Source organism: Candoia aspera, chromosome 9 (assembly GCF_035149785.1).
Source record: "Candoia aspera isolate rCanAsp1 chromosome 9, rCanAsp1.hap2, whole genome shotgun sequence".
NCBI lineage: Eukaryota > Metazoa > Chordata > Lepidosauria > Squamata > Boidae > Candoia > Candoia aspera.
In genome coordinates this window covers 19456724-19483689 of record NC_086161.1, presented here as the reverse complement: position 1 = coordinate 19483689, position 26966 = coordinate 19456724, and the positions used below count along the sequence as shown (strand labels likewise).

The 26966-nt window shown below is 41.5% G+C and overlaps 1 protein-coding gene across 2 annotated transcripts in view; it reads right to left on the bottom strand.

The window, feature by feature from the left end:
- The window catches only part of BMP1 (bone morphogenetic protein 1), a 148005-nt gene that overhangs the window by 20834 nt on the left and 100205 nt on the right, over window positions 1–26966 (bottom strand). For both annotated transcript variants that reach the window (XM_063311215.1, XM_063311214.1), the window contains exons 7-13: window positions 15748–15872; window positions 8276–8391; window positions 6341–6443; window positions 5094–5210; window positions 3111–3256; window positions 2061–2256; window positions 17–142 (exon numbers count right to left, since the gene is read on the bottom strand). In XM_063311215.1, coding sequence (XP_063167285.1) covers window positions 17–142; window positions 2061–2256; window positions 3111–3256; window positions 5094–5210; window positions 6341–6443; window positions 8276–8391; window positions 15748–15872 — 929 coding nt within the window. The remainder of the gene's footprint in view (window positions 1–16; window positions 143–2060; window positions 2257–3110; window positions 3257–5093; window positions 5211–6340; window positions 6444–8275; window positions 8392–15747; window positions 15873–26966) is intronic.

Sequence of the window (26966 nt, the reverse complement as noted above, 5' to 3'; positions counted from 1 at the left end):
GTCCTGAGATGCTCACCTTCACACTTGCGTTTGTCTGGGGCCAACTCATAGCCAGGTTCACAGGCACACTTGTAGCTGCCCAGAGTATTCACACAACGCTGCTCACACCCGCCGTTGTTTGGTCTTGAGCACTCATCCACTTCTAGAATGACAAGGGCAGTGAAGCCACAGTCTATTTCTTTTTCTTTCTCGCCTATGCCCCATCTTAGCGTCTGCCTTCAACCTCAGTAGGAATAATCTACTTTGTGTTCCATCCCCGTGAGTTAAAGAGGGGGCTATCTTGATGAAGAAAGAAAGAGAAAAGGGAGTAAAATAGGAGGAGGATCAAATCCCTATAGTCAGGGAAGAAAGAAGTACAGGTTGTCCTCACTTAACAACCACAATTGGGACTGGAATTTCAGTTGCTAAGTGAAGTGGTCATTAAGCAAATCTGACCCAATTTTATGACCTTTTGTCACGGTTGTTAAGCGAGCTACATGGTCATTAAGCAATTCATGTGGTTCCCCATTGATTTTGCTTGCCAGAAGCCGGCTGGGAAGATAGAAAATGGTGATCACGTGACTGTGGGACACTGCAATGGTTGTAAATGCGAACTGGTTGCCAAGCACATGAAGGGACATGACAGTCATAAACGTGAGGACTGGTCATAAGTCATTTTTTCCAGCACTGTTGTAAGTCTGAACTGTCATTAAATGAATGGTCGTTAAGTGAGGACTACCTGTACTGTGATCATATGGTCAGCCATGCAAAAAGGGAAGCCTATAGAAGCAGAAAAGTTGATTCTAGGAAGTAAAAGGGTGGTGTACTCAGCTGAGCAAAAAAACTACATGTTTTTTTTCCCTTGTTAAGCCTGCCCCCCAGTGGCCAAATACAAACAGTCCAGCAAATAGAAATATTTGCCTCTTTGCCTAAACCTGCATTTCTCAGAACTGCCTTGCTTTAAAACAGAGGTGGAACATAGCCCACAAATTGGACCCAAGAGCCCTCTGTGACTGCAGTGTTGAACTCTGGTTTCCTAGCATTTTTCAACCAGATGAATGTGAAAACTGTTTTGTAAGCCTAAAATAGCATTAATACTGCTTTTAAAAAAGAGACCTCTTCCAAGAAAACAAAAATAGGGGGAAAAAATAACCAGCCTGGCTGAAGGGTGGACCTCATGCACTGTGTCATCACCCCATTTGTTGTGGTCCTCAGGCCCTCCACAACGCTTGGCCATCAAAGCATTGCCCAACCTTACCTTAAAATTTGAATATTCTCTTTTGGTTCACTGGGCTGGTCAGCCTGATCTTCTGAATCCACCCCCGCCCCCCGAGAGCACTGCCATTTCTCATTGCTCTGTTTTGCTTCCAGGTAAGTACGGTATCTTATCCTACTAACAGTATGGAATCCACTCCATTACATTAAAAGCTGTTTTCCTTGAGGCCACATGTAGGGAACCTCAGGGCCCATGAATCCCTTCTGTATCTATATTCTTTTGGTCTCTGGAGGACCCTCCAACCACAACAGTCAAAAGATCAGCAGCATGATTCCCCACCATTTTGAATCAGGAAGCAAACAAAAGATGCTTCCTTAGCAGAACTTTGGAACCAAGAACATTAACGCCCCACATTCTCCCCTCCCCAGCCCAGGGGAAAAAATAAGAAACTCTGAACACCCCTTGCCTGTGACATGATCTACTCTGTATCACCCCTTTGTCTGATAACGTTAGTAAAGGTAAAGGTTTCCCTTGACGTAAAGTCCAGTCGTGTCCGACTCTAGGGGGCGGTGCTCATCTCCGTTTCAAAGCCTTGGAGCCGGCGTTGTCATAGACACTTCCGGGTCATGTGGCCAGCATGACTCACGGAACGCCGTTACCTTCCCGCCGAAGCGGTACCAATTAATCTACTCACATTTGCATGTTTTCGAACTGCTTGGTGTGCAGGAGCTGGGATGAGCAACGGGAGCTCACCCCGCCGCGCGGTTTCGAACCGCCGACCTTCCGATCGACAGCTATGAAGCGTGGGCCCTGGCCATCCAACAACTATCTACCTCTGCCTTAAGCGATTCAAGCTATACCATACCTTTGAAGTAGTTGACTGCAAAGCCAGCCTTGTTGATGGACCCATCGGAAACAAACCTCATCCACAACTTGTTGGAGGTGCTCTTAATATCATCGGGCCTGTCGTAGCCACAGTACCTTCCAATCACAGGGTCTGACTCTGTACTGCCATCCCGAATCTCCAGATAGTCATAGGCACAATTGTCGTGTCGCTCGATCTGTCGGGATATGGAGAAAAGGGGGGGGGGCATGGGAAGATTGGTAGACTGCTGACTTTTCTCTTTGCAAATGTCTCTTAGTGCTTTGTGGCGGCTTTTATGCGCTTAATCTGCATTAGATGGACAAAACAGAAATGGAAAGGAAGGTAGTTGGTCAAGAAGGACCACTAGCGATAAAATAAGAGAGATCCAGGAAGATTATCCTTTCATAGACAAAGAGTAAAATTAACTTTTGGGTATGGATAGTAGATCGTTTCTAAGAGGCCAGATAAATAACATTCTGGATTTCTACATCCCACTCTGTTGACTAGCTCATGCTGCTAGAAAATGGAGATGCCATTCCAGTGTCCCAATTCAAGCATCTATTTCAGTGGTGTAGGGACAATCCAGAAGGGACTGAGGGCCAGCCGCGATGTGATGCTAAATGCATCGTTGTCTTTAAATGTGAACAGCAGTTGTGGTTCTTAATTCAAACAGTAGCTTCAGAGAAACCATTCCTGTTCAGGTGAAGGTACCGGTGCCCTATCCTGCTACGAAGGATGATCCTATGCTTCTCTCCAGCTCTGCACCGTCCTTCCAGCTTTAAACAATGGGATGTAACTCTTCTTTTCTCTGTCTGCTGCAGCTCTAATTAAGTTTAGCTTTCCTCCCCAGTGACTGCTGTTTGCATTTTCAAAAACACGCTCGTTAATGCAAATACATATTTAACGCTCAGCTAGTCTGGCTGTGAGAATCCATGTGTTCTTGCCTGTTTTTATGCATGGGATAAACTCAAGCCCTTTTGATCGTATGGTGCAGTGGTGTTAGTGCTTATGCTAAAACGCTGTGACTGCTCACGGCAATTCCTCCGGTACCTCAAAGGACAGGAAAGTGAGGCCGACATGGTATTCTTCTGAAACAGTAATCTTCCAAGTGCACACTTTATTGGGTCGATAGTCATCAGGGTAGTTGGGAGACTGGATGTGCCCGTTGTCTTTCTTCATATCTCCTCCACAGATGGCTGGAAGAAGAATATTTACTGCACTGATATCTTGCTTTTTCTCTGGGAGCGGAAGGCAAACTACACAAAGGGGTCGGTCCTCATTTCCACTAACCCCGTCAGGTAGGTTGGGCTAAGAGAAACTTATTGGCCCGAAGTCATCTAGTGAGCATCACAATTAAGTGGAACTTGAATTTAAGTCTCCCTGGCCCATGTCCAACTCTTTAGCCACATACAGGTAGTCCTCACTTAACAACCATCTATTTAGTGACAGTTTGGACTAACGACGGTGATGAAAAAACCGACTTACAACTGGTACTCACACTTACAACTGTCGCAGCATCCCCACAGTCGCTTGGCAATTAGTTTGCATTTATGACCACTGCAGTGTCCTGTGGTCACGTGATCGCTATTTTCAACCTTCCTGGCCAGCTTCTGGCAAGCAAAATCAATGAGGAACCGCATGATTTGCTTAACAACCATGTGATTCGCTTAACCAGCGTGGTGATTTGCTTAACAACCGCCACAAAAAGGTTGTAAAATTGGGTCAGATTCACTTACTGACCACTTCGCTTAGCAACTGAAATTCTGGTCCCAATTGTGGTTGTTAAATGAGGACTACCTGAAGACTATATGAGCAATTATAGAATCATGAGAAATGCATCCAGAAATAAGCATAACCCTAAAGAGAAAAGACTTGCCATCAGCTACCCCAGGAGATGTCCATCTGGCTGCCTAAATGAAATCTCTGCTTGGAATGTCACACTAGACCCATCAGTTGAGTTGAGAGGCCCCTGTTTTTTAACAGAGGCCACATGGTTTGCAGAGGCAAAATCCATATAAATTATTGCTTTATCTTTTCAAAATAGACTAAATGAACCTCCCCAAAAAGTATAAAAGGATGGAATCTGAACAATTGCAAAAGAAATTGGCCACCCAAAGGAACAGTGGAAGACCAGCCTGTCCTACTTCCCTGTGGCTTTCTCAACAGAACATCTGCTGTGGAGCTGGAGGTCTCTTTCCTCTTGCCCCATTAAAGAGACTCAGAGTTAAAAGCTCAGATCTGGATTGGTGGACACCACAGAAGCCTGAACTGATGGCTAGTTTAAGGGAAGGGCCAATACTTGGGAGAACAGCAGGGAGAAATGGCTGAATGTGTAGCAATGTTTCTTTTAGGCAGAAGGGTCTTAAGAAGAGCAGTTAGAAGGCATTGTGCAGCCATTTGTTAATTCCCTTCTAAATGCCTTTTCTGTAATAATAACAAAGACAAGGACGATCTGGCTGAGAAAAGACTGTTGCCCACTAAAGATGTTGCCTGCCAATAAAAATCTAACCTGGAAATGCCCTTAGTGAGGGAAGACAACAGGTGTTTAATACAGCTTGTCTACTGTTACTTCTGGTACTGTAAACTCTTTAGAAATTAATCTATTAATATTTAATCAATCTTTATTGTTTAACTAGGAGGTGTTGCAACGTAAAAGAAAAGAAAAATAACAGCATGTGGCATTGCCATCACAAATCCACCTGCCCTTTGAAATCCACCAGTTTGTTACCTTTTCCCCTTTGGAAATGAATTGCTAAGGCAAAAGATCTACTCTCAGGTATAGTTAGCATATTATCCAGACGCATCTCTTTCTGAATTTTCAAGATAGGTAGCTTGTAAGCTAAAAAGCATACATATTCCTTGTCAGTGCTAGGAGAACCCTAGACATCCAGGTGCTTTGATAAGTAGAAACTTTCCAACACATTTATTTGAATGTACGGCAGACTAGCCCCTAAACATATTATTCTTTCATCTTTGATTCTGCCCTCTTTGCCCCAAATTACTTTGCCTGGACTAAAAACGAAAAATTTCTACCTTCATAGACTGCAAAGAACCCTTTGCCAATCCAGTTGCTGCTACTGCGGAATTCAATCCAAAGCCGGCTGTCGGTGGAGAGAATTGAGTCGGGGAGTTTATTTCCACAGAATCTGCCTAGAGAAAAAACACACACACTATAACTTGGGTTGCTTTATTATTCCACAGCAAAGCATTTGTTGAAGAATTGCACATATTTTTGTTCTGAAGAGCTATCTAACTTCTTCCTGCCCTTGTTTCATGCAAGTGGAATCTTGGAAGTAGAATCATCTCCCCACCCCAGCAAATGTAAAGGATATTTGCAAACGTTACATAATTTAATCTGCATAAAAATATTATCCATCCAGAATATGAAGCCCCCCAAAAAGCAACGAATAAAAAAAAGGACTTGGACCAATCAAAGAATGGAGATAGGAAGAAGGAACGTTCTTGATGAGGCATCATGAAAAGGTGGTTTGGTTGTCAAAGCTATGCCAACTGATAATGCAAATTAGATAATTTTATAACAATAGTTAAGGCTGAGCAGAAAACCCAGGTAAAGGAACGAACTCTAGATTAAATGCAGTTTTCAGATCAAGATGGAATTGCATTTGAATTTTTTAAAATTTTCTATCCTGCCTTTATTAATTTTATAAATAACTCAAGGCTGCGAACATACCTAATACCCCTTCCTCCTCCTATTTTCCGCACAACAACAACCCTGTGAGGTGAGTTGGGCTGAGAGAGTGTGACTGGCCCAACGTCACCTGGCTGGCTTTGTGCCTAAGGCAGGACTAGAACTCAGAGTCTCCTGGATTCTAGCCTGGTGCCTTAAGCACTAGACTGAGTGCAAATTGGCTCAGTCATATTAGTCATAGACCAGCTAGGACTTTCAGTCTGCTTATCATATCTAGTATCTTGGTCCAGATGATTGTAAAAGAAGCCAACTGAACTGTCAAAAGTTAAAATAATGAGCATTTACGTAATGACTGTAGTACAGAGGTGTGTACGTATTTTTTTTCAATCAGAGTAGATTTAACTATCTTTATTACTGTACTTCAAAAGAGGAGGAAGTACTTATGCCTCAAAGCTCCTAAAGACTTTGGTAAGCCATGAGATGAAGAGAACAGAAAACCAAATAAATCATGATTGGGTTCTGCAAAGGGGAAGGAAGTCAGTATGAGCTTGGGAGGTGTTTTGATTGTAAATATATTCCTCAGTGAAATTTGGCCATGTTTCATGACCTCCAATACATCCTTGTGGATTACCTCGCAGAGGAGCTTTCCTCCAGAACCCGTCTCTCACCTCCACGTAGTCATACCAACATAGCCGGCTGCGGTATATGTCCAGGGTTGTAAAGTTCAGCATGATCTGGAAAGCAAGCAGAAGTCACACCACTCTGAGTAGGAAGCAGGTCCTAAATATTACTTTGGCATACTCTACATATTTTCTACTTCTTTCACTAGCTACCATTTTGAGGGACATAAGCCACCTTTAACAGGCTGTCTTCCAATGCCTAAACAGTATTCTACTCTGCCAAAATGTAGTAAGTATAAAGGAAGATGCTACTTGGCCAATTTGCATGTATCTGGTTGTTCTTGAACAGGGCCGCAACTGGGGGGGGGGCAAGCGGGGCATGTGCCCCGGGCCCCATGCTGGGCAGGGTGCCAAAATGAGCACTGGGGGGGGGGCACCAAAATGGGCGCGGAATCCATGTTTGCCCCAGGTGATACAGACCCTAGTTGCGGCCCTGTTCTTGAAGCATATCAGCAGGTCAAATGTTGAAAAGCGAGAATTTGGTATCATTTGGAAATCAAAGATTGTATTAGCTGAGGAGTGAAAGCTGTCTGCACTTGGTACTTGCTTAAGTTTGTCCCAGCTTGACCCTTCAAGATGTCAACATTTAAGAGAGTCCTAGAAGAGTAGAGTGAAAAATCTAAAACCCAATCTGGCTCTGACTGATGAAAATATATACGTTCTTTCATATGTGTGGAAAACATGTTGACTGCAGACATTCCTGAGCGAGACAGTTAAGCTGTGCCAAACTAGCTGTATTTCAGACTCCTTAGTCTAGAAATGGTTCCAAATCTCTAGGCCAAGGCCTGATTCAGAATTTGCCTGAGATGCAGACTTGGATATTTCTCCAGGAAGAATACTCTCTTCCCCAAGCCACAGAAAACAGAGATAATCCTGTCGAACTACGTTACAGCTTTACAAGAGATAGTAAACATGGCAAAAGAAACTAACGGGAGATGTTTGTTACTGTCTGCAACCCTCATAAAGTACTAACAGAATACAATATAGTGTCCATTATTTCTTCTCATTGCTCAGATTTTGAAAGGACAATGGACACATCTTTGTAATGATGTAGAAAAACACACAGATACTAAATATACTTATGTGTATTTGAAATGGGGACCCTTCTTTCTATGGCAAGCAATGGACAACTTGGCTTTCGAATATTAGGATAGGTTTATATTCCAGGATTACAAACTATCTCCAGCTGTTTTCCTGGTTTCTTCTGTGTTTTCAAAATATGATGAGGAAACAGGATACCAGAAGCAATATTAAAAATGGATTAAGGAATGAAGGGATCAGGATTAGGGAACCTTATGTCCTCCATATGTTTTTGAACAACTCCCACCACTCCTTGCTATTTGCCATGCTGACTGGGGCTTATGGAAGTTGAAGTGCAAACATCAGCAGTACATTAGGATGCATTTTCCTGCAAGAGCTGCTGGGAAAGAAAAAGAGGACAGTAAAACCCTCAGTTGACACACCCAGTTTAAACTGTAGTTAGGCGATCTTAGGTCACTTTTACTCATCTTTTAAATGACTCTAAATTCAATGAATAAGACTCAGATCCCAATAATTAATCTTTAATGTTCTTTTTCAAAGTGGTTCCAAGCAATATTTCTGTTACGAGCCCACCTATCATTTCCCACTTCTTCTTCTATCTTTTGTCTTACTAGAAAAACAATCTGTTAAGGAGGAAAATGTGGAATAGGTGATATAATTTAGCTTTTATTTGGTATTGCTTGGAATAATCTGTCTGGAAGCATTTGTAGCTTCATTGGAGGCCATAACTCACATGAAAAAGATCCTCATGTGAATCATTCCCAGCAAAGAACAACAGGAAGGCCAGCATTTTATAAGATAGTTTGGACAATACAGCAAAAAAGGGTAACTGAACCAGCAGCTACCTTTTCCCCTGGAGTGACTGATATTCTCCAGATGCAATGCTGGTGGGAAGAATATGGATTGGGAAAATCAGGTGAGGAGAAATTCCCTTGACTGTCTTGCAGTGTTGCTCCGCAAGCTACAGGAGAGGAAAAGAAAAAAGAAAACACAAAAATAAATGATAAAGAAATAAAGATAGTAATAAAAACAGTTATGAAGTTGCCCAATTTAGGATCCTCCAGAAACATATTCCTCAGGAAGCCCAGGAGGTTCTAATTTCAGGAACTGAACAAGCTGTTTCCAGAGTTCAGGCATACTTAAATGGTTGGGGGGAAAAGAAACTTGTTCTTCCTTCGAGTATTTCCTGTCCATTTGGTTGTACAACTCAGTTCAGCTAGAAACCTAGCCATAAATTATGACCACAAGGACAACGCTCTATAATCAGGTTTGCACAAACTCCCTTTCCCCTGTTAAAATCCCTGCCAAGGTAGCACAATGGAGCCTTGCAAAAGGCATACATCATGTAAATGGTTCAGTTCTATACATATTTATTTTGCAAAAGGTTTTCTCCTTCTCATGGGAAAGAACAATGGATTATGACTAACTGTGCTGTTCATCCTTTCCTCTAGTTTCTGAGATGTTTCCAGGCACTGGTGACAGACTTCAATTTCCATCCTATCTTTGCCATCATGCATTGAAAAAGAAAAGTATGTATTTTCACAACACCGGTTCCTATATCATCCCATTTAAGGTACCTGCATGGAGGGATTACAGAATTACCCCATTCTTTCTCCAATGAGTTGTATTGTACAGAGATCCACTACTTATTTCTTATCTGTTTTGCTCCTGAAATTGGCTCATTTGAGATAAGCCCCCTTAATCCTCCCCCAAAGTATCTATAGCTTGTTCTGCAGCTGTGAAAGTAACTATGGAAACCATGTCTGATGCCATGTTGCCACAGTGACAGAAGTCGGGACTTGAACACAGACAGTGCAAACCTTACAAGACTTTTCATGTTCTCTTTTCCTCCTTTTACAGCAAAGCACCAGGGGATCCAGATTTTTCTTAGAAATAGTCCCTCCTTCTCTCTCCCTCCTCTTTCCAGCCATGCCAGAACTCCAGTCCCACCCAAGACTTTAAAGGCTCCACATAGCAGGGAATGCCATGGGGCACAATGGTAGCAACCAGCTTCCCATTCCCTGCTGTAATCCAGACACAGGAATCAACTCCCTCTGCCTCCCATCATCTCACGTATTATTAGGGACCATGGTAGTTTTTCTGCTAAGTACCATCTGGAAGGAATATGACTCTGCTGGACAAGGCTTGGTTAGAAGTTGATTGTGTGTGTGTGACTGCCTGGACATGTCCCTGTAGTTTTTTTGGCAAGGTTTTTTGGAAGTGGTTTGCCATTTCCTCCTACCCAGGGCTGAGAGAAAGTGACTGGCCCAAGGTCACCAGCCTGGCTTCGTGCCTAAGGCGGGACTTGAACTGATAGTTTCCCATTTTCTAGCCTGATGCCTTAATCACTACACCAAACTGGCTCTCTAGAGGTTGATACAGGGCAAATTATGTTTTTCTCCTTCTAAAAGTGCTCAGAACATGACTTGGTGGATCAAAAGCCAACATTTTTAAACTTCACTTTCATTAAATGTTGATTGTGCCTGAACAGGTCTCTTGCTGTTCCTCAATGGGGTATGCTTCTAACTCTACAACTTTTATATACAGAAAAGCATAAGTTTATGATTATTGATGGCAAAATTCTACATCCTAAGAATCTTTTAATTTTTTAAAAGAGCAAAGCACAGCTGTAAAATAAACATTGACAAGCGTAGGTAGCAAAACTCTCATGTTTTTTCTTAATTTATATGTTAAAGACAATTTAAGGTAGTAACTGCTGAAATCAGAGAGACCTGTTCCAGCTGGTCAGGAGAAAGGATCTCTCAGCCAAGTCCAACTTGTTTATTAAAAACGTTTCCTTAATGAGCTACCAAGGGGCTTAACAAAGTAAAATATCAAATCCAGCTTATTCAATCAGTATGCTTATAAAATACAACTTTTTCCTGGACTATACTGAGAAAGATGTGCATTCATTTCACCCAGAAAAAACTCTACAAACAGAACATCACTATCTCAGAAAGAAGCCCAGATGTAACCATCTTCCAAATGTAAGTTTTTCCCCCCCTGGGACAGACTGCATTCTAAGAACCCAGAAAATCTGAAATCCAATCTGGAAAAAGTTATTCTCCGAGAAAAGCTTGATGGGTTGATGGGTTCTTTATATTATGGATTTTAATTTTGTAAGCCGCCCAGAGTCACCGTGTGTAAGTTGAGTGGCCCTATAGATTTGTTTAAACAAAACCAACCAATCAAATAAATAAATAAAAGTTCCCTCTATTCTTGAAAAACATAACATACAACCTAGAGACAAAATTGGAACAATGTTTTGGGCCTACTTCATGATTGCTTAAAAAAAAGGTCCTTAGAGGAGGTTGAAATAAATAGTTTATCCTAATTAGAAAACTTGACTTTTAATCTTTAACCCAGTCTGAGACAAAGTACTTTTTAAAAAAATGCTGTTCTTTTAAAAACTATTTTGGATTATCATTTTTCATAGAAATACTGTAATGTTATATGGACTTGATTTCTTAGGAAAACATGTTTCAAATTATATCTTGTTCTAGCACTGACCTTTGGATGAGAGATTTTTTACTGCCTTTATAATATAAAGGCTCTGATGCCCAGGCCACAAGAGAATGTCTGGGAATTTGGGGGAGCTTCATGTAAGTTCTCACAAATTGGCTTGGGAGATGTCTAAGAGAAACAAGTGATTGACTAATGCCTCTGACCACATTTCCACGTCAAATGGCATATGGGGTGATTGTACATTCTTGGACTTTGAACTAACATGTGGAAGTATAAATCAATGAACTGTGAGTTACTCACATCTCACTCTGACATGTCAAAATTAATCTGCATTTTCTTGATCAAGGCCAAAGGGTGACTATCTCAGCAAAGATTCCCAAACATCAGATGGTCACCCAGAGCATAAAGAGCAGAAAGTGATAGATTGTGTAGTCAATAAAGTATTACAACATCTATGTTTCATATCCACAGAGGTGGGTCTATGCATCTCAAAGAGTAAAGAATTGCTTTAATTTGCAGAGAAATGGAATCTCTTTCAACCTCTGTCTTAGAATTACTCTTTAGAACCATATCTAAATAATACCAGATTATATCTGACAAGGCTGGACAAAATGTTCTGGCCACAGCAATTTTTTATGATACACTTGTGAACACTTCTTTGCTTATACATATGGCCATAATTTACATAAAGCTTACAGATTATGGAAATAAATTTCATCATTAAATTGTGGGATCTGCTGCTATCACATATGGTGATGGCCACCAATACTAATGCTTTTAAAAGAGGAGGGGACAAATTCATGGAGGTTATCACTGTTTACTGTAGTTGAGGCTGCAGTGTTAGGTACTTGTGGAATGACACATAATATATCTAAAGGAACAGCTACCTAGTAGAAGGGATATCCTTCCCCTCTCCGTGTTTGTGAGCTAACTAATCCTGCTAGATTAAATGGGTGGTTGGCTTGACCCAACAAGTTTTCTCTTAGCTTCTTATGACTGAAGCACAAGAAAGCTACTTTCATTGCACTTGATCTATAGGCATTTATAGCTTTTTGAAGGCACTGAGCATCCTTAAAGGGATAGGCAGCTTGACTCCTGAATGAGAAGGAGAGACGCACCCTCTTCTGTCTTTTGATCATTGCACTTGTCTTTCAGAGCATTTGGGAGAGGTGAGTTCTCCCTTAACTCTGAGGCACAATTCACTTGCAGATCCTTGTAATGAAAGTAGTTACTCTACAGGAAGTGGCAAATAAAGTTTACTTCATGCAGCAGGTAGAAGATCTGGGCTTCATCAATCCATCACTTGTGGCAGTTCCTGGAAATCAGATCGGATCCTGGACAGCTCATTAACTCAATGGGGGAAGGTGAGAAGCATTCTGATAGCTTGCCCGAGTCAAGCAAAGCCTCAAGTGTCTTGGGGCTTTGTATACTTTTTCTGCCAGGTGAAAGGCAGCTGAGAGTGAGCCCAACAGCTGTATCTTCAGTGCATTTCCCTCACCAAGATTCTCAAGTCTTCTTCCCTCTTGGAGGGCTGACTAGCTACCCCACTTTGAAAAGTGAGCCTCAGCTTATCCTTCTCAAGTTTGCTTAACATGCTGGGCTTTATAAAGCCCAGCAGAACATCTCCCCACAGGGAACTTCTGCCCTTCTCCCCTCTGCATCTTACTTTGAAAATGCCCAGAGAAGAAGCCCAAGTCATCAGAAGCCCTCCGTGGGCATTTCGCTGCAGACACCATTTGTCAGCATCCAATTTGTGGCAGCACTGGGGGGAAGAGGGAGAAGGCTGGGGAGGCCCTGGTTACTAAGGGAGAATCTCTGTGGTTATGTTATGTGGGCAGCAGTCCAGAGCTTTAGTCTTCTGCTGTTTCCTTGCCACTTTCTGCAACTATCACCAAAATGTAGAGAGATTTATTATAGACATCAGAAAAAAACAAAAGCCAAAGGATGGGAAGTTGGGGGCTTGGCAGTGGGGAAAGGAGAAGGGGAGAAAAAGGCACTAGTGCGTTGCACAAAGCCATCAGTGGCCTAATATCCCTAATTCAGAACTAGCTCTTTCCTTCATCTGCAATTCTGTTTCTCGCTAGTCATTTCCTTGCATACATCCCACCCCATCACTGTATTTCTTCCCTCTTCTTCCTACTGGCTCAATCACCCATTCAAAGAATTTCCTGCAGGAAACACCGCATTCCTTACTGAAAAAACAACTCAGTTCTGTTTGTAAATGTCTGTCCTCTCCACGGAAACAGACACTCAGTAGGGGATGGATGCTGGGAAACTCCAAGCCAGATCAAGTCTTGGGAATCAAACAGGAAGCAACAGTTTCACACACTTCTCTGTCTTTGGCTCCCGGTTCCTTGCCTTCTGTTCTGACATCTGTTCGATTTTGAGAGCCAAAACTGGCGTGGATTGGACAGTCTCCAAAGACTTGGTGAAGGTCAGAGCCATCCATCCAGCTCCAAACCCCTGCATTATGTCATGCTTGTATCCATTTGAAAAGCACTGGGAAGAGGTAAGATTGGAGCATTAAGTGAAACCTTGGGGGATTATAAAATACAACAGAAGGATGGAAACGTTCTGGGTTTAGCTACACAGGTGGATATCAGTGGTCTGAAAAAAACAAACCTTCTGCCACAGTAACTCTCCAAAGGGAAAACAGGAGATTGTGGTGCACAAGTCAGTTGTTTAGCTTAAAGAAGAGAGGACTAAGGGGAGACATGATAGCAGACTTCTAATACTTGAAGGGCTGTCGAAGGGAAGAGGGTGTGGATTTATTCTCCGCAGTGCACAAGGGTAGGACAAGAACCAATGGGTGGAAGCTTTACAGAGAGCTGCAAACTTAAAATAAGGAGGAACTTCCTGGCCTTGACTAGCTACCCCACTTTGGAAAAGTGAGCCTTAGCTTATCCTTCTCAAGTTTGCTTAACATGCTGGGCTTTATAAAGCCCAGCAGAACATCTCCCCACAGGGAACTTCTGCCCTTCTCCCCTCTGCATCTTACTTTGAAAATGCCCAGAGAAGAAGCCCAAGTCATCAGAAGCCCTCCGTGGGCATTTCGCTGCAGACACCATTTGTCAGCATCCAATTCGTGGCAGCACTGGGGGGAAGAGGGAGAAGGCTGGGGAGGCCCTGGTTACTAAGACAGCTGTTAAACAATGCAACAGGACAGCCTGCTTTCTTGAGACACGGGTACTCCGTCGCTGAAGGTTTTCAAACCAAGGTTGGTTAGCAATTTGTCTGGGATGGTCTGTGTAGTGCTGCCCTGGACATGGGGTTGCAACAGAAGACCTCCAAGGTCCCTTCCAACCCTATGATTTTATGATGAATGATTATATGTAGTTGGAGAAATATTTGAAGTGGACAAAAGTAAAACGTGAAATATATTAACAAAGATGAAATTTAATTATAAGATTTAGAGGTAGTACAGTTAAAAATTTAAAAATTACACTTCAGTCCATCTGACTAGCATGAGGATGATCGACTGAAGTTTTAGCACATATTAGTTCCCTTTCCCCAATTTCCCAGCTACTAAATTTTGACATGATTTGGGTGGATGGGAATTGGACTGTTTTGGAGGTTCAGGGCCTAACTAGATAGTCATATTCTATGGCTAGTGTCAGGAGTTTAAATCACCAGCAGAAAGGTTGAGAGATACAGAAGAAAGATGTGGGAAAGCTGTATGGAAGGAAGTGGTATTTGTGCCTTCAAGTCAGCCTTGGCTCCTGGTGACTGCCTGGACAAGTTTGTGCAGTTTTCTTGGCAACATCTTGGAAGTGGTTTGCCCTTGCTTTCCTCCTAGGGCTGAGAGGGATTGACTGGCCAAGGTCACCCAGCTGGCTTTGTGCCTAAGGGCATGTCTAGATTTAGAATCGCCTATCTCTAGTTCAACACCGTCAGCACTAGACCAAGCTGGCTATCATGGAAGGAAGCTACCTGAATGATACCTATATTACCAAGTCTTGTGGTGGTGGGGGAAACAGAAAAAGGAAACATGAGTGAGAGGTCTCTGTAAGATAGAATTGGTACAATAATATGAGTACTGGATCCACCATGCTCTGAAGTTACTCCTCACCCTGAGCATCTGACTCACAGAGGTGTGAAACACATTTGTAAAACAAATAAATCATGCAAGGAAGGGGACTTCTCCACTCTTTCTCCTGAGATAGTTCGTCTCCAGTACAAATTTCCTTTTTATAGCTAATGACTGGTATTATGGTCAGAATCCAGGAATGCCTGCCACCTGTGATACTACAGGGCATCATCTGGAATGTGTGGAAGCTTAAAGAAGCTTAAAGAAGCGAGGGCTGAGGGGAGACACGATAGCAGACTCTAATACTTGAAGCATTCCTTGAAGCAATCACTGCTCCAACTGGGAAAGGAAATATATTTTTTGAGCAATACCATTTCTCTGGAGAAAAATGAGAGCTCCCCAAAACAGTAGCATTTGCTGAAGGAGGATGTTTGGGTTTCTTATGATAAATATGCAAGATTTGTTGCTATAGATTTATTGTTTAGTAAAGTGACTTATAATCTTAGGGCGTGCTGTATCCATTCACAGATTCCATGAAGCATTTAACCTGGCCAATTCACAGCAATAAGCAAATATTCAGTGGTAGCAGCAATAACCTGGGGTGCTTGAGGATGGCTAGCTCCTAGGATTTCCAATCTAGGAATGGTTGTACAATTCCCTGTACAGCCATTCAATCTTCCCTTGCTACCTTATTTTCTAAGAAAAATAAAACACAGAAGAACCGGTAGGATCTCTTGCAATGGAACAGGGCAATTATACAATAGAAGCTCCATCTGGCAGCATTTCTAGACTCCTCTTTTTGAAGATGCAACCAGCAATACTTACCAGAGCATTTGTAGAGTTTGCGTGCCTGGGCAATATCTCCTTTGCTCAACCGGGTTCGCTGTCCAATGGAGGGCTGCATCCCATTCACATTGTATTTGGGAAGAATGGTGTCTAGGAAGATCCCCCTGAAAAGGAGTAAAGGAGAATATTCTCAGCTCCTAACTGCCTTGCACAGACACAACCAAAGGCCTTGGTTCATAAAACAATTGGTTACTGGAAGTCAGCCATCTGGAAACAACAGACTGGTTATTTTTCAAGGGAGAAAGTAACTGTGATGATGACTAACATATCCTTGGACTTATAATCATCCACTTTTCTTATTTTTCCCTCTTTCCAGTGAATAGATATCTTTTGAACTAATCTTTTTTTACACTGGAAGGCATTCATGCATGGCATTAGAGAAGTCCCACATTTCAATCATCGTGGTGGTCTTGATATCATACCTCTATAGGCATTAACAACGGTTAATGTTATCTAACTTGTGCTCACAGGGATTTCCTTTTTTGTTATAGAACTTTATTATTTTCAAAATATAGTTAAGATACAAAAAAAAGGAGAACATAGAATAGAGAACTAAAAAAAAAGAACAACTATAAAAGTAGCAATAGAAAGAAAACAGAAACGGAAAGTGACTTCTGACTTTCTCTGATACAGATATAGGTCAATTTACAAGTCTAATATTTTACAATTAGTTAACCTATCATAACATTATTTCTATTACTATGAACCATTTAATCTCTAAAACCCAAAGTCAAAACATTATTTTTTTCTATTACAAGCAAGCACTCCAAAAGTGGTTGCCAAGTTATTATAAATGTAGAAATAGAGTGTTCTCTTATTAAAGCTGTTAATTTAGCCATCTGAGCCAAGTCCATTAATTTAACAATCCAAGCTTCAATTGTAGGTATTTGTGGATCTTTCCATCATTGTGCATATAACAATCTTGCAGCCGTGATCATATATAACAGCAAAACTCCATGTTGTTTCTCTGATTCCTTTTCCATCAATCCCAAAAGAAAAAGTTCTGGTTTTCTTTGTATATTTACTTTAAGAATCTTTTGAATAGTAATACATATTTGATCCCAGAACTCTAGCCTTCTCACAAGTCCAACAAAGATGGTAAAAGGTTCCTTCACTGCTCACAGGGATTTCCAAAGGATTTTGAAATAAGAAAGATAAAGAATTACTGAAATGAAAAAAACTCTGTAGGCCATCATGTCCAATATCCTTCTAATGTCCTACTGTCTGCAGAAGATTCTGGTGGCATTCATTCATTCATTCTTATTGTCTCTCTAGGTGACAAGAGTAACACTAATTTGGTAATCGCAGAAATATTATTAGAGACTTAATTTGTAGATTGTCTGGGGTGCATGAGAGCACTGGGTTCTGCAATTATGTTATTAGCAGGGCATTAAATTTTTTAAGTCTATATTGCTGTGATTGCTACTTTTCTGTACAGAAATGGAGATGGGAGCCAAAATGAAAGCTAACGGGAAAGGGGTGGGGGAATCATCATTAGCTATTTCTGTAGTAGCTCAGTTCCAAGTTGGGTGCATCTAAAGCTTGTGGCCATGCCTGCCTCAGGCCTTGATTCCTGTTCTTGGCCACATCAGAACCTTCGCTCATTCATTTCTTCTCCCAGGGTTTCCATGTAATTTTTAAACTGGTTGCCCTTACAAAGAATTCCAAGGACTGGCTGCAAGAACATAGGACAAGTTACTAAAAACAGCCACGGATGCCCTTGTAATTAGAACGGCACAAGGGCGTAAATCCAGAAGCCCTGTAACCTCACCACAGGGAAGGAACTGCCCACCCAAAATCTTGCAAACCTGAACAGTTCTTGCAGCAGTTCTAAAACAGCTGCAGACCCATCTGACCTCACAGGACCAGGTGGTTTGGTCCAGGCGTTTCTGGTTATGCACAAGTTGACTTGAAATTGGAACAGTTTTTCTTTTCCTTTCAACCAATAGCTTATGGATGGGCTGTTTTCCCATTGGTGGAAATTCTTGCCTAATCTGCCTTTTGGACTCAAGGCAACTATTAATCTCCCACCCCCACAGCAATATACAGCGCTTAATGACCACAGTTGGGACCAGCAATTCAGTCATGAAGTGCTGCAGTCATTAAGTGAGACATCATGTGACCCTGATGGACTTATGACCAAAATAACTCAAATGTAAACTCAGAGATGCATCTTCACACACAGAGTCCCCCAGCAACCCTATAAGAGACAGAATGGGTTTTCCCTCATCTCCTCTAAATCAGAGGCTACATGCTCTGTCCTCTACAACTCAGATGACACAAGTTGCATAGCCTCCTCTTTTTACATACAAGTTCCTTGATTGGGCTTACTGTAGGCATGTGCTGTTGTATAAAACGAAGCCTTTTAAAACAATTAAAAGCGTTCTGGCAGGCCTGCAAAATGGCTGCTGTAAAAGGAGGGCATGGCAAGTTACAAAATGGCTACCACGGTGTACGTGTGGGGCATTATCATCTCATGTATTGTGTGTGTGTTCTTATACACCAAGACAGTGAAGAAAAGACACAAACAGAGAATAAAAGCCCCAACAGAAAATGCGCATTTGTAGGAAGAATAGAAAACAGAGGAGAAAAATAGAAAACACAGAGACAGAAACACATGCATATGTACATCCCACTTATGTAAATGAAGGAGCAAAAAAAGCTCCATTATGGAAAAACCGCTGGTCAGGTTTTGAAGCCCTCTTGTCCCTGACAGCAGGGGTTCCCATTCCCTCAAGCAGCCCTTTTTATTTATTTAAACACATCTCTCCTGCCCTTCCTACTTCATTTATTTGTGTAAATGGGGAAAAAGCGGGAGGGTATCCAATACATTTGGTCACGTGGCTTTGAATGGCAGTAACATCCTGTCATGTCACACACTGGGCTCTGAAGGCTTAGGGGACTGAAAATATGTTGGAAAAAATTGGTGAAACATCCCATCACAAGCACACATTCTCTAAGGGATGGAAGGCTAGAGCCTCCCATTTCATAAGCCAAAGTGAAATATATTTTGCTTCTCCTGCCTCCTGGCTGGACGTCTCTATTAAAATTATGCTTGACCCTTTTTGCTATCTGACTTAAAATGTTTGGCAAAAGTTGCCTAGATTCTTTTGTCGTGGTTCCTGGCTTGCAAACGTAAAGATCTGCAGCTGTTTTTCCCAACGTATTGCATGGAAGCAGGGTATGCTCTGCATACCCTGAATTACATTACAATGCTGAATTTACAGGTGAGATTTTTATTAACCGGAATCCATCTTCTTGGTCATTCTGACACCGACGGTCACTGTCTCTTTACAACATGTCAGACAGAACTGGGAGTCTCAGCAGTATCAGGCTGATGGGGTTCTTCTGAAAGGATCAAACTATTTAAGGAAGCTAGTGGATCATGAGAAATCCTGGATTTTGTAGTGTGTGAACCAATCCATTTGAAAGGTCTCACAGCTTTCTAACTAGAGCTGAGACAATACAAAAGTCATCTCAAGAAATGTACCTGAGTAAAGAATAATTCAAATCACAACAGAGGCCATTAGCAGTGGAAAAGCTAACACTGCTACTTGTATTAACCGTTGTTGTTATGATCTGTTAGGAACAGAAGGAAATCTATAATAATAGCAATAATTTCCTGCATGTGCCTTTACTGAAGCATTTAATATATGCCTGAACCTTTTCTGAAGGCTCTCCTATAGACATGCATGAAATATGACCCGAGGTGGAGCTGGGACTAGAGATTTGCAGATTCCTTCTCTAAGCTGCCAGAAAAAAATTGGGTCAGCTAGACTAGGCCAAATGAGCTAGGAGCCAAAGCTTAAAGATTTTGTTTGCAGAAATAGCAGCAGAAGGGTCAGGTTGGTTTTTCATGGAACTTTAAATTGTCTTGAAAAATAAAAACAGGGAAAAGCATAAAAACATCAACCTTCAACACAGAAGTAGTATTGCAAGTAGCAGTAATATATCCATAGAGAAACCAGGTAGGAGGAAAAGGATCATCGTCTGGCCGCCTTGCTTTGTGTAAGGTAGGGGATGACATGAGATGGGAGAGGGACAAGGGTTATTGTACCAAAGATGGATACCACATGTCAGGTTGATGAGAGGAGAGAAATTAGGGAGGAAAGGGAAGTTTAGAAGAGAAGACAATTACTTTTCTGAAAAAAGGTCTCCTGCATCTTGTGGGACTTCCTCATATAAACAGGACAGGTCTGGAGTAGATACTCTCAAGTGCTAGGAGTAGCTCTAAGGACTTTCTGGAAAGCCTTGAACATTGTGCAAAAGTCTCTTTTTTTAAGGCAAAACCTAAAGCTAATCATAAGATTGCACCCTGGAAATCTGAATTTTTCACCTTGAATGGATTTTGGTGGGATGATGGTGCCAGACTAAATGGTTTGCTCACAGAAGGACACACATTTAATTGCAGCTATTTCTAGCTAGAAGGATTGGGTAGCAGGTAACGTGGAAGATTTCTGCCCCAAACCATGGACAGCAGCCAACTTCAGAGTAGACTAGAGATCAGCCATCTTTTCCACCTCTGATGACCCCTTAATGACACTGTGGGGTTCCTAAATGCCCAGCACTCATGGGCAGTGTGCTACTAACCCCAGAAGTACACAATACTAAACTAGTTAAACACCCAGGGTCTCTTCACACTTGTGCAAGCGCAGGCTTGGCGCTGCATGTTAGTGTTTTCACAATGTCCTCCTCCTCAAGACCTCTGAGCCCATTTTCTTTAAGCTCAGCTGTGAGTAATTCAAATTGCAACACTTCTGTTTTCTCATTTCCAAGTTGGGGACAGGCAGTTTTCCCATTTGTGGGAATTCCTGCCTCACCCCCACCACCCACGCTTTAAAGTCTGACCTTTCTAATAGGTTTTGGAGGCAATTTCATCAGCAAACCCAATCTTAACCCTTCTCTTCAGTTTCACAATCCCAGTAAAAATCTTGCTGGCTTGATCTTCTCTGATTATGGAAGCAGTGAGCACTGGACTATTGCCTCATCACACCTCCATCCGCTGGGCTCAAGTGAGCTATTGCATTTCTTCCCCACACCTGGGAGCTTTTTGCTGTGACCTTCAACCATGCCATTACTTTGTACACTGTTGGCAAAAACACTTGGCTGCAAAGCTGTCATATTGTGCCATTATCCACACCATCCAAAGGGAATTGGAAGAGAAAATGATGGCTTGATGACCAAGCAACGCCCCCTTCATATCAGTGGCTCAGATTTTGTTTTCAAAACAGCCAAACACATTGGCTGAAAATGGGAGTCCAGTGGCTAGCAATTTATTTTTTATTTTTTTTTGTGTATGGAAAGGGGATGGGGATTTTTTTTTTTTTTTAACTGCAAGAGGTGTGGTTCAAAGTTGGGGCATTGAGTGAACCATTTCTCCACCAGGGCTGGGGTGAGCATTGACAGACTCACGATTTTCCCTGCTTGTTTTCAATATTTCCTGGTCAACTGGAATGAAGACGATTGCATGGCTGGCTTCAAAACACTGTAAAGGATTGGAATATGGAAATGGTGCTCTGTGGAAGTGTAAGGCAGCTTCCTATATTTCTAATTCACACAATTTATTTTGCTAATGGAGTCAGGGGATAGGATGGGAAAAACCGAAGGACGGAACTATTCATTGTTTTCCACTGCTCTCAATTTACAGTTGAATGAAGAAAAAAGATGGGCTATTTTCTCTGGTGATCTACAGTTTTCATCCTTCTGCCTTGAATGACTTTCAGGCATTTTTTCCTGGCCCGATATACTTATTGTTACACTTTCCTCAATTTGGCAAAGGATCTAAACTAGCAACTGAAACAGATCAACTGAAGCAATGAAATTCCATGGAGGAAGAAAGGGAAGTCTGATGCAGAGAAGCTATCATTAACATCACCAAAAAGTTGTGCGTCATCCTGGGTAAAACATATTCACTCTGCCAGTTCTTCTCCAAATAACTGTCTAGCAAACATAATGATATCATCTTAGAGATAATGTCATCAGCACATATAAACATGCATGAAGGTTTTCAAAAAATCTTGGAATCTGAGTTACAAAAGAGCTACGTGTTTGTTTGCCAAGCTGACAGCTGGGTTCTTCATTTCCTAAGCAGGTTTAAAAACTGCCAGGCTTGTTCTTGGAAGATGCTCACAAAGCTGGTGGGATTAAGTAAAGCTCTCCAGAGAAATGCTGGCAAACCTGGGAACGCAGAGACACAAGTTCTCCAAACACTGCAAGTTGCTGTTGACACAACTGACAAAAATGGGTCTGTGATGGTGGAGATGGGAAGAGAGGGAAGGAGAAAGATAGCAGATCACTCCATGTCATGACTGCCATGTTCATTCGGCTGAAGATATTTCAAAGCTGTGGATGTAGAGGGACATTTATTTAAAATTATTATGGATGTATAGACACATCATCCTATCTCCATATTTTAAATGTATTGCTGTTGTGTTGATCGTTTTAGTGTTAATATTTGTTTACTGGGTTCGGAACTAAGTCGCCAAAGTGATTTGTACTTATTGTCTTTTTATATGTTTTGTTTTCTATCACATCTTGGAAATAACAACAACAATAATATAAAATAAATCTATTTCTAAAAGATATTAGCAACCTACTACATTTACAGTGGCAAAGCCTGAAAGATGAGGACAATAAAAACAGGTTTGAAAAAGCAGTATCAGCTGGACAGCAAAATAATTGCAGAAGCCATGGAAGAATTAAAGCAAAGAGTGGTGGCAGGATCTAAAAAATGAAATGATATGAAATCAGGATCAAGAAATTTGGCAAAATAGGCCATTTCAGACAAATCAACATTTTTTTCCCCCAAAGTTCAGCTGAAAACACAAAACCAATGGAACCTCCTAAAAATCAGGATTTGGAAAAACATTTGGGATAGCAAATAAAACACTAAAAAATGGTCATATGTCTACCTAATATAAAAAAAGAAGAAAAAAACTTGAACAAATGGAAAATATTGTAGTAACAGCAGAAACTGTAAAAGAAAATAAAGGAGTACACCAGGAAAAGATGAGGTTCATGGATTTTGGCACAAACGTCTACCCATTTTACATTGGATCATCTTGTAAATAATTCCATCAACTGTTGCAGACAAAACCAAATAAACAACAACCAACAATTTTTGTCCAATCATTTGTCTACCCACAACATTAAAGCTGTTGACAAGAATAATTCCCATTAACATCCTCAAACACCTGATCTCAAATTCATTGTACCTATGGAACAAAAAGGGAATTTCAAAAATTCTAACGGTATAAAAAACCAACTTTTGATTGATGAAGCATTAAATATGCTAAACAAATGAAAAACAAACCTTTACATGGCTTGAATTGATTACAAAAAAAAAGCATTCAATCCTTTACCTAATCATTCAATTAAAAAAATATTTGGGAATTTCTGAAATTAATGAGAAAATTATAAAGCTGTTCAATAATGCAGTGAACAAATGGAAGACAACACCGATGGCAAAAGAACTTGCAGAAGAACTTGGCAAAGTCACAATCAGAAGAGGAACTTTGCGAGGAGACTGTCTCCACTGCTCTTTGATATGACTCTGATTCCAACAACAGTAATTCCGAATAAATGTTGTCAGGCAATGAATTTTCCAAGCATGTTTGATCTACATGGATGATTGGAAACTATATGGAAAATGAGCTAATGAAATGCAATCACTTTTCAATACAGCTTAAATCTTTAGTGATGACATCAAAATGTAATTTGGATTGGACAAGTGTGCAACTTTAGCAAAAAACAAAAAGAGAGAGAGAGAGAGAAATTGACTACTTAGATAGAATGGCAACAAAATCAAAGCATGCAAAAGAGGAAAGTTGTATTTGCTTCTTTTGAAGCAAGCAATATTTTGCCTGCCCAAGTGAGAGAGAAAAACAGGGTAGAAGTTCTAAAATCAAAGGTGAATGGTGATAATGCCAGCAAAGCCATATTATAGGTTTTGACTTGAATGTGAGTGGAGCTAATGTTTTAGATCACAGGACCTGAAAGCAATACGTCATGCTCTGCACCCAAAAAGTGACACAGAGTTTTTGTATTTACCAATGAAAATTGGTTGTTGTGGCTTGTTGCCAGTGAAACATTCAGAAGCTTCAGCTGGTGCAGAATGCAGTTGCCTGGGTTGTCAATAGTGTCGGCTACTCGGCACATGTAACACCACTGTTTCGGGAGCTGCATTGGTTGCTGGTGTGTTTCCGGGTGCAATTCAAGGTGCTGGTTGTCGCTTTTAAAACCCTTCATGGTTCAGGACCAGGTTACCTTAGGGACCGTCTTTCCCCAGTTGTCTCTACCCGTCCAATCTGGTCCGGCAGGCTGGGCATGCTCCGGATCCCGTCAGCCAAGGAACGTTGGCTGGCAGGGACCAGGAGATGTGCCTTTTCTGCTGTGGTGCCTGCCCTCTGGAACATCCTTCCTCCTGATATTAGGATGGCCTTGACCCTGTTGGCTTTCCAGAAGGCCTTGAAGACCTGGCTTTGTGCCTGGGCCTGGGGCCTGAATGTGCAAAGGGCCCCGCTTCATGGTTGTGCTAACAGCAATGGTTTTTAAGATCTCTTAGCTATATTCATATTCATATTTATTTTTTTGTATTGTTTTTATTGTCTGATTGTTTTTATTATTGTAAGTGCCCAGAGTCACTGGTCTGAGATGGGTGACTATATAAATTGAATAAACAAACAAACAGACAGTAGAGAATGAAATTTTACGTGATTATTGTTTGAATGTGATTATTGTATGAAGTTTACATGATTATTTTTTGAATGTGGTGGCACCAAAACCGAACATGGCAGTACAAAAGACAAATCTCTACATGGTCAATACCTGAAGAAACTGAATGCAAGGTGAATAATTGCAATGGCTTCAGACTGGATCCATCAAGAACGAAACAGAAAGCTTAATTTTTGTAGCACAAGAACAAGCACTAACAAGAAATGTCATAAAAATGAAAACTTAAAAAACTGGAAACAGCTAATGTAAATTATGCAACGAGGAAGACAAGGCTACTGACCACCTTAATCAATGGCTAGCAAAATTGCTCAGACAAGTTATAAGATGTTGCAATAGTAAATGACACTAAAGTAGCATAAAGGGAACTGGGAAAGACTGCATAACATCAGGATTTAACAAATGAAATACATTTGGCAAATGTTTTCCCTGCAATTATCGGAGCGCCAGGAGCCGTAACAATAGACTTCCCGAAACGGATGGCAGAATTATTTGATCTCACAGCATTTCAGCTCAACCACATTTATAGTATAGTTGTCCTGACTCCCAGGAAACACTCTGAGACAGGGAACTGGTCTCTAATGTTTTATTGCGAATACATAACAGTAATCCTAACAAACTGAACAAGCGTGGGAAAAACCCAGCCATATAAACCCCGCAGGTTAAGGCGGTCCCAATCTGTGCCTCTTGGAATGGCTCACCAATTCCTCAGTGCTACGCATGCGCTTAACAGTCTGGAAGGGAGCCCCCTGTTCGCTATCCTTACTCATGACAATAGTAGTATTTGCACAATTCTTAGGCTTTGGAATAAAGCTTGAATTAACCCTAAATTACCAGGGTTTGTTGAATATGCTTCAGAAGAGATTATACAGCAACAGCAATAATGGTTTGTGCCTGAAGGTGGCTGCAATAGTTAAATCCAGAGCTCAAATTGTGTCTCCCAACCCAGATTCCTGAAACCAATCGCTAAAACTAGAGTCAGAGAAGGATTTTGAATGGAAGGGCATAAAAAGGAAGATACGCCTCTGCCAACTGGACAACAGATTCCTAGGCCAGATTCATGTGACCCAGAAGATTCACACTGCCTACTAATCGAGAGGCTATCACTGCAACCTAGTGGTGAACATCAACCATCTTAGGTAGCTCACTGGGGTTCCTGGTTCATAGTCCGGAGTTTCTGGAAGCTGGTACATCAAACCGGGCAAAATTGTGTTATGAAACTGTATTATTAAACTGCATTTATGCAACAGTGATTGTAGGTAACCGTAAAGGTAAAGATGCTAAAGGCACAGATATTCCACCAGGAGAAGAGCAACAGGGTTGATAATAGAGCTCTTCATCATACAAGAGGAAGCCTTGGCACAATAAGTACCCATCTGTAACTCTGTTAATTTTGCAGAAGAGATCCCAGAGGCATGTCCTCAGTAGCCTGGATAATGCAGGCAACACCAGCCCAGACATGCCGAGATGCAGAAAACTGCTGAGCAAGAATGAACATTCGGTGGGCCACACCTCCCCAGCCTGTGGCCATTTGCAGAGCAGACAGTAACCCTCATATTTAATGTTGCTTGCCAATCCAGCCTCCTCACGGAAAAAGCCACAAAAAACAAAGGAGAATCCAGAGACGAGAGTCAGGAAACAACAGTGAAGCTTGACAACAGGCAAAGGCATGATGTGATAAGAGAAAAGTTGTGGTCTAACGTAGGCAAGACGTGATTGGGGAATCTACCCTCAACTCTGTTGGCTTTTTTTCCAGGAGTTGGTTTATTTGTAAGATCACCAGCCTGCCTTTCTTCCAAGATCCCTGTGAAGATTTCCCTTCATTTTATCCCATGACACCATGAACTTGGCGAGATAGGTTGGGCCCTCAAGAGAAAATCTGGCTCAAAATCATTCAGGGACTTCCATGGTGGAGCACAGACTGGAACCTGGCTTTCCCCATTCCTAGGCCAGCCACTCCACCACTAGACCAGACTAGTCTGGAGCTCAGAGACAGGGACTGGCCCAAAGTCACCCAGAAAGCTTCCATGGCTGAACATACTGGAACCTGGGTCTCCTAGGTCCTAGTCCAACACCTACTGTAAATCACTTCACCCCCTGGACTTCAGATGCAACCTTACAGTAATTAGTCAGTTACACCTACGAAGTCTCAACATTTCATGGGGCAGTAATGAAATATAAGACAAAACCCTTCTGTGGGCAGACATAGGAGATAACTCTGAACAAGCAAGAATGGACTCTGCATTCAGAATATCAGATGGTTATGCTTTGCAAAGAGTGGAAGGGTTTGATCACAGATGGGGGAAGGCAAGCCGGTGGAAAGCAACAGGCCTAAAGCAAAACTATAGTTTTTATTAGATTCTCAAGGAAAGGGTTAACCTTGCATGTATAAGATTACTGACATTCAAGCTCTGGAGATTATTTTCTAGAGAACAATCATCTATTGACTCTGGGGGGAAAGGGCTGCA